Here is an 8,003-nt window from a genome sequence, read left to right on the forward strand (position 1 = left end):
CTCACACCCATTCTGAAACCAAGCATTGTTGTTATGCAACTCGACTTGCTTGACCCATGCTACCCAGCATGGTGAGATTTGAAAAGTGATCCCAAACATCTAGGACCCTATCGGGACTGGACTGCTACCCAAACAATCAAGGCTAATCTTGTTGACAACCCCTTCTCTCCCCATTCCACCCACTATTAGAAACAGCTACATAATCAACAAGTTCTGGATGCCCCAAGGGTCATAGAAGGCTAATTCATAGAAGGCTGGGGCAGAGCTTTGGAGAGTTTGTTTATTCCGTATCTCAACATTGAATAGTTGATTTGCAAGAGCCCACATGCTTGGAAGTTTGGCTCTTTAAATGTGCTGTTGGTTAAGGAACTAAAGGTTGCCTGCCCTGTCACGTAACTTTGCTGTTCCCCTTGTTTCTTTTCTCTAGTTCCTTATTTTGTACCTTGACTAGTTTAATGTAGTAGGAGGCCTCATACATTTGGAGGTAGGTTTGAGTAGCTGCTTGAACATTCTCCCCTCCCATATCCTCTCCACCAAGAGAAAATTCTCAATGAAGTTCACAAATGGTTTTGGTTTTTTTTAATTAAGAACGGAACACCACAGAAGTAAAAAAAAAGATGGCCTTTATTTCAATGACCAAAAATATTAACACCATGAGGATAAAACCAAATAAACTTGTATTTTGCCCTCTTTGAGGCAAATGCAGATTACATACAATTAGCATTACAAAGTACCTTGACAGTGACCATTCTACTGCCCATTTTGAAAGCCAGTTTCAGAAGACATTCTTACTGTTCTCCTCCCAACCCTAAAGCTTGAATCAAACTAACACTTTTGAAGCACTGAGATGACACAACAGATAAATCCAGCACAACAGCAACTGTTTCATACATTTGAGAGAAGAGAGTGGAGGAAAAAATCATGAACAAAGGCAAAAACGGTGTCAAGAAATCTCATGAAATGACTTGATATACTGTTTTTTTGTTTGTTTTTTAGAGACAAGACACTGCAGAACACACCCATTTAAAGAATACAGGTTTCTTTGCCCCCATTCTCCTGATTTGGGTGAAAAATATCCAAGCTGCATATGGAGTGGAAAGAGAAAAATGTTTGTGGATGTAAAACAGTACCCCTCATTACTGTTCAGTGCATAAACAGCTTCAGTCATCTAGGAAAACCGCCAGCGAGCTTTTAAGATGACATCTTTAGGGGAAGAAAAACCACTTGTCTTCCTCTCCCCCACCCTCCAGACATTCAGGGCTCCACCCACACCTTAAAAAACAAAAACCACAACAACCACACACACACACAGCCAAGGCAACAGAAGCAGGAAATCCCCTGCAGTCGTGGACCCAGTGTAATGCAAATGCTAGTCATATGAGAGATGTGTCATAACTAGTATGACTGGTTGGGTTTTTTCCCCTCCCCTCCTTCTGTTCCTGCTCAGCACACACACTTTGGCAAGACTAATCTGGTTCGGAGATCTTCTCTGGCACAAAGAAACAGGCCACTTCATCGTTCTTAATTACTAGGTAAGAAAAAAAGGGATGGCCCTGAGGAAAAGAATACTGGGCAGACAGGAGCGGGACTGACAAAAGCTGCTTTTCTTCGACAATTCTCAGCATGACTCTTTTTAACCCTTCAGGGGAGCTGCCTAACAATCCTCAAGACCTTTCCAGTCCCGTTGAGGGGGGAAAAAGGGGGGAAGGGGAGAGGAGACAGAAACATAAACTCAGATCTGGCAATTAACTTTAGTTAAGGAACGGCAGAATGAACACGTCATTGTTATCGACTAGCACCAAAAAAAAGTGCACCCAGCACACATCGCGCTTGCTTTCCGCCCGAATCCGGTTTCCGAAGGGTCGACGGGCTGCGAGCCTCCCCCGTTTTCCAAGAGTTCACTGCCCGCCGCCGCCGCCCCCCCAAAGTATCGTGTCCCGCCACGCCGCCGCTGCGTCCAGTCCGGCGCATAGCGCACCGCAGCCGCGTCCCGGGTTTACTGGCCGAGGTGGGGCGTCCTCCTTCGCCGCGTTGCCCGCAGCCTTTTGTCTCGTCGTCTTTCCCAGCCACCAGAGCGTCTCTCGCCTAAACCCGGAGGGGGAGAAAATGGGAGGAGGGAACCCACCAGCGCTCCCCGCCGCCCGCCCCCAGTCCTTCACCAGCCTCCCGCGGCGCGTCTTCCTCGCCGCCCAGGCCCCGCCACCAAGGAGAGGGGGCCGGCGGGCCGGGAGCGGGAGGTGGTGCTCAGCTCCTCCGCCGAGAGAGGGGCTTCAGCAGGTTCCGCTTCTCCGCAGAGAGCGAGGTTTCCAGCTACGAGTCCCTGGCGGGGGCGCTTTAGAAGGCCACCACGGCTCTCACCATTATGCTCAGCACGCCGTCCCCTTGCCTGCAGCTCGCCTTGGGCTCGTCGGCGCCTTTGGCCGGCGGAGGCTGGAGGATTAAGCCGGAGAAGCGGTCCTGGAGGACCCTGGCTAAGCTCGGGAAAGGCCCCTCCTGGCGCTGCGGCTGCCGCTCGCCTTCCTCTTCCACCAGCTTGGCTTTCTTGCTGGGCACCAGACCGGCTTCGGCGGCGCCGATCTTGCCCAGGCTGCTGCTGCGGCGCTTGCGGCTAGGCTTGGCGGCGCCCGCCTGTGGCCCGGGGGCGCCTCGGCTCCACGCCGGCGGAGGCGCGGGCGAGCTGCCGTCGGGCTCCTCCTGGGTCTCCATGGGCTCCGGATCAAGAGTGGCGCAAGGCAGAGCAGGCGGCGGCGCCTCCGATGGCTGTACGGCGGGGAGAGGCCCCGGCTCTGACAGGGCGTGAGGGAAGGGGGTCGCCGGAGACGCCTCCAGATGTTGAGGGGCGGGCGCCTCGCCCTGCAGGTCCAGCTGCGGCTCCGGGCGCCCGGCAAAGTCCTCGCCGCTCCCTCCGCCCGCGGCCATCTCGTCCTCTTCCTCCAGCTTGGCCGAGAGGTAGAGGTCCCGGGCGTTGCGCATCACCAGCGACAACTGTAGGCTGCGGTGGAGACGCAGGCCGCCGCGCTGCATCCGCGAGTGGTACATTTTCCACACCGACATGGTCATAATGCGCTGCGCTTCCTTCTGCACTTCCATGATGGCGGAGCCGGCTTCGCCGCGGTTCGGGTCTCTTCGGCTTGTTCGGGGGCTGCGAGAAGCCGGGAGGGAGACCTCTGGCGCTTTCTCCTTAAAAGGCGAAAGTGACGCGTGCCCCCGGGTCTTAATTGGTGTTTGTTTTGCTTTGCTTTGCGAAGCGCAGCCTTCGGAAGAAGCCTTTCTCGTGACGTCCGCCCCGACTGAAGGAGGCCGCGCCCAGCGCGCTTCTTTTTATACCGCCGGTGATCTCAGCGCCTGGGCCTCCTCCGCCCACTTCGAGAGCCGCATCCGGCCTTTCGCAGCGCGCCACTGGCCGCCCTCCCCGGCAGGGGGAGGGGGAGGCGGAAATGTCAGGCAGTGGGGGAAGGGAGGAGGGAAGAGCAAAGGGCTCGGCCCCCCTCCAGCCAGCCAGCGGGGACAGGACTTGAAAGCGGTTGCTCCTGCCGCCGCCGCCAACAAAAGAGGCGCCTGGAACTTGGGCTGCCTGTGATAAGTGCGCTGCACAACTGCCCACGCAAAGCTCGTCCCCCCGGGAAGAACTAAGGAGCATGCACGACCTGTGCCTGCAGATTCCTTAGCTCATTTACTTAAGTGTAGAGGTGTTGGCTTCACTGGAAGCACGTTTCATGGGTTTGGGTTCGACCGAAATCAATAGGGCTGGTTTCCATGCACATTTACAGCTGGGAATTATGGGGCGGGTTTCCATGCACGTTTACAGCTGGGAATTAAGAGTGTGATCAGAATGGGGCAATGGATGGGCATCATCACTCGGTTTCCCTTCGCTAGAATACAATTGATGAATGGCAAATGAAGGACCATGGAAAAATTGTGTTACACCTGCCCATTCATGCATGCAGAAGCCATCATGGCCCAAATACAGTATCAAGTTGGTGAACTTACCTTTAAGGCAGGGGTAGGGGGCAGGGATGGCTCTGCCCTTTGGAGGATTGTGAGGTGTCAGCCTCAAGCAGCAAGATGCTGAAGGACTAGGAAGCAGGCAGAGCGCAGCCTGTCCTGAAACTACTGACACCAGGTGTGGCGGAAGATTATTGAAGCAAGGTGCAGCTCCAAATCTGGTGGGCTTCTGCACATGGTGGGGAAGAGACCGCCTTCACCACAGGTAGTGGAATGTCTTCAGCCTTCCCTGGTGGGGAAGCCATGGCTCTCTGGATGCCTTGGGAGGACCACAGGCCCTGCTTTAATGGGCTGCATACATGGGCCTGCCATGAAATAACGAGTGCACAAAATCTCTCTGTGAAATATGGCACCTTCAAGAGGTGCTCAGTGTGTGCAGTTAGGAGTGTTGCAGAAAATGCTCAGTGAATGTCCAATCAGGCCAATACTGTTTATTTCTGCCTGCAGCAGAATCTCTATTTCCATGGTTCTGAAAGCATCAACCAGGCATTGCTGCAAGCAGAGGCTAGAAGACATACCTATATCGGCTCTGTCCTGACTAATCTTAACCAACATTTTTGCGTATCTTCATTAGACTTGGAGGAAGGCTATTGATCCACTCCCCATTTCCTATTCACTAAGGCCAGATTCACATACATGTAGATCTCATGATTGTACCATGCTATACTTTTGATGAATGAAATATCTGACTTCATTGAAAAGCTTTGCATTTGAAATTACATGCCTTGTTAGCTACTGGGTTAGATCTCTGATGGCTCATTCACACACACAATCCATCCATTGCTTGCTTTTATAATCAAGGAATAAAGATTTGTGTGTAAAACAGCTCTAGGAAATGAGTAAGCATGGTTTCCCACTTCAACTGTTTTCCATGAGTGACACATATTCCATCCATGATCGTTTGCAAGGAATCCCTACTGATTTTAACAGAACTTGCTCCTGAGTGCAGAAGACTGTAGCCTTAAATGGCTTACTACATCTCCCACATTCATAATTAACTAAAAACCTGAATTGGCCATAATGTGCTGTTGATTTTGCCCTTCTAACTTCAGAGTATTCATAAGTGATACCTAAACACTGTATGTGCATTTAATTTGCACTGATTTCAACAGAACATACTTCCAAGTAAGCATGTTCAGAATGAAAGTGCCTTAATTGTGTCAGTTGATGTCCTGGGGGAATTCATGGTAGCAATTCTCTTAATTTTTTGCTTCCTTGGGTTCCCTTTCTGGACTCCCAAAGCATGCCATTCTCGTTCTACTCTATTTGGGCCATACCCAGGGGAAAGGTGAACTCTGACCTATTTTTGCTTTGACAAACCACAATCACCAATTATTTCTTAGATTTGGAAGCTCATTACAGTATGGTTAAGGACTCACATTCTGTAGCAAATCTGTTTTATTTTTATGCAGAGTTACTTCTAATGCAAATACAATCATATATATGTATGAATTATTTCAATTTGATTTGCTGAACTATTCAAAATTGCCTCATTAGCTAAATCAACCGCAAAATCTTCAACTGCACTGTGGTTGCAAGTTGATGCTTCCAATCCTCATATTTCATCAAAAGCCGAGTAAGCCTATGGGACTGCTGAACTCTCAACAGAATATGGTGCGGAAGTCATTGTAAAAGACCTCTGGAACTTCAAAACCAAAGCACTGCAAAAACTATTTAACATGCACTGCAGGTGTAAGTAAATGGTGAGCAAGATACACTTTCTGAAAGCTCAAACTCTTGCCCCATCATGCAGATTTAGCTGAAGTTGTCAGATTAGTAAGCACTGACTGCACATAGCTTTCAGCTTTGTCTTCAAGGAGCTGATTCACTACTTGGAATGACAATTTTTTCACATCCGTTTTAACAAGCCCAAAGCATAAAAAGGTCAGCTCCATTCTTCCTGTTCTCTGACAAGAGCAAGTATGGCCCCGATAGGCAGAGAGCCAGTGTGGTGTAGTGGTTAAGAGCGGTAGTCACGTAATCTGGGGAACCGGGTTCGCGTCTCCGCTCCTCCACATGCAGCTGCTGGGTGACCTTGGGCTAGTCACACTTCTCTGAAGTCTCTCAGCCCCACTCACCTCACAGAGTGTTTGTTGTGGGGGAGGAAGGGAAAGGAGAATGTTAGCCGCTTTGAGACTCCTGAAGGGGAGTGAAAGGCGGGATATCAAATCCAAACTCTTCTTCTTCTTCTTCTTCAGAGGCCAGACTCTGCAGGCAGAATCCCTTCTGCAGCTTGACAACAGAGCCTTACAACTGTAAGACACACATTACACTTGATGAGCCTTTATTGGCATGGCTGGACATGCAAGAATTCTTGTACACTTTGACACATAATGCTTTCATGTACAAGACGTTTTGCACACAAAACATATTAAGAATTCAGGCTTGCTGCTGGGACAGTAGCAGTTCCCACCGTTGACCAGCAAGTATCTTGCAGGAGCATGAGTGGGAGAAATGGTGCAGGCAGGTAGTTTTTCCTGCTTTGCAGCTCTCATTGCTCAACCGAGGGAAATACTGAGTCCTAGTCATGTGTCCCTTCCTCGGGAACAACAACCACAGTAAGTAGCAGAGTGTGGGGGAGGGAGCTTCTTTCTCTCTTCCTTGTCAGCTTGTGTCACTGGAATTGTTATCTGCTGCCTCCCTCCTCTGCCAGCATTGCTGAAACAAGAAATTGTGCTGTCGCCACCACGGCTATTCATTCGACTGGGAAGAGGATTCCAAGCTATGGTCAGTGGGTCTTGCTCTCAGTGGGTCTTGCTCTCATTTTCCCAGGCTTTGTTACTAGCCGTGCGCGCACACGCTACTGAGAGGTTATGTTGAGCTCTTTTTGCACGCATCACAGTTTACTAAGTCACGTTCACGCACACGTATCAGAGGCTTTCACTTTAGAAGCAAATCTTTCACTCATTCGTGACAGAATCAGAGGCCAGTTCGCATTTTTACCAGATCAACCCGATCACTATGGTGACTGAGCGAGGACTCTCTCTTGGATCCCCGTCGGTTTTCTCTCCAGGGCTTCCTTCGCTCAGCAGGCTCCTCCTTCTATTTGGGTCACCCCAGCCTCTCTGCTTACCGCTTCCTGCATGTATTATTGGACCATGACGACAGGGGCGGAGCCAAGGCTGCGTTTACCAACGTTGTAAAATATGCTTACGCTCGTAGCAGGACTGCTTCCTGTGTCCATAAATGGGCAACCAGACGAGAGACTCCATTGAGCTTCCGGGAGCCTGTCCAAAGAAGGGCTCTGCGCTTGCCCCTCCCCCTTCTGTTTACATACTGCCGCGACGTGATGTAACACGGCACTCTTGATACACAAGTTGCACACAAGCCACTAAAGCCTGCCTTAGCAATGTAACCTAAAGGCACAGACTCCCTCATTAGAAACAAATACTGCTTGTATTAAAAACAAATATTGCCTGGATACGTTTCCTTTTTCGCACATACACGGCCGTAGGTCTGTAAATACTTATCACTGAACTCCCGCGTGATCTAAATGTATTACCTTCTTCTCATAAACTCAACACGCCGTCCGTCCATGCACAACCATCTTTGCTGGGTCGCATGCAACCCGTTTGCACGTGCTCTGCGTTGTTCCCTCCACAGCCTCGCCGCATTGTCTTCACGCGCGCCCAGCTCCCATCCCCAAGCGTATTCCAAGCCGCCGCGTTGATCTGCACATGATACACTATGGCTAAGGGTCCTACACTTACTTGGGAGTAAATTCCATTGAACTCAGCGGGACTTGCTTCTGAGTAGACATCGGTAGATGTAAAATCGCGATCCTATACACACTCTAATCAAGAGGCAAGTTCCGATGAACGCAGCGGAATTTACTTATTAGTAAAATACGCCTCAGATCGGGCCCCACATCCTAGGGAAGCCAGTTAGCAATGGCTATCTTTAGCTGGTCTCGTATTACAAGCTGGCACGTTTTCCCTTACTCTTGCATCACGCCCGAGTCTCCGCAGGCGACCTTTCTTCCCCGCGGACTCTCTTTT

At 50.3% G+C, this 8,003-nt stretch overlaps 1 protein-coding gene across 1 annotated transcript; it reads right to left on the reverse strand.

Annotated features, from left to right (window-relative positions):
• Positions 1 to 606: 606 nt before the first annotated feature.
• Positions 607 to 3,593, reverse strand: IER2 (immediate early response 2). Its single transcript, XM_081184820.1, has one exon. It carries the CDS (start codon positions 3,088 to 3,090, stop codon positions 2,335 to 2,337), a length of 756 nt encoding a protein of 251 aa, XP_081040946.1. The 5' UTR covers positions 3,091 to 3,593; the 3' UTR covers positions 607 to 2,334.
• Between the last annotated feature and the right edge of the window lie 4,410 nt (positions 3,594 to 8,003).

Source organism: Podarcis bocagei, assembly GCF_964188305.1.
Source record: "Podarcis bocagei genome assembly, chromosome: 2".
Taxonomy (NCBI): Eukaryota; Metazoa; Chordata; class Lepidosauria; order Squamata; family Lacertidae; genus Podarcis; species Podarcis bocagei.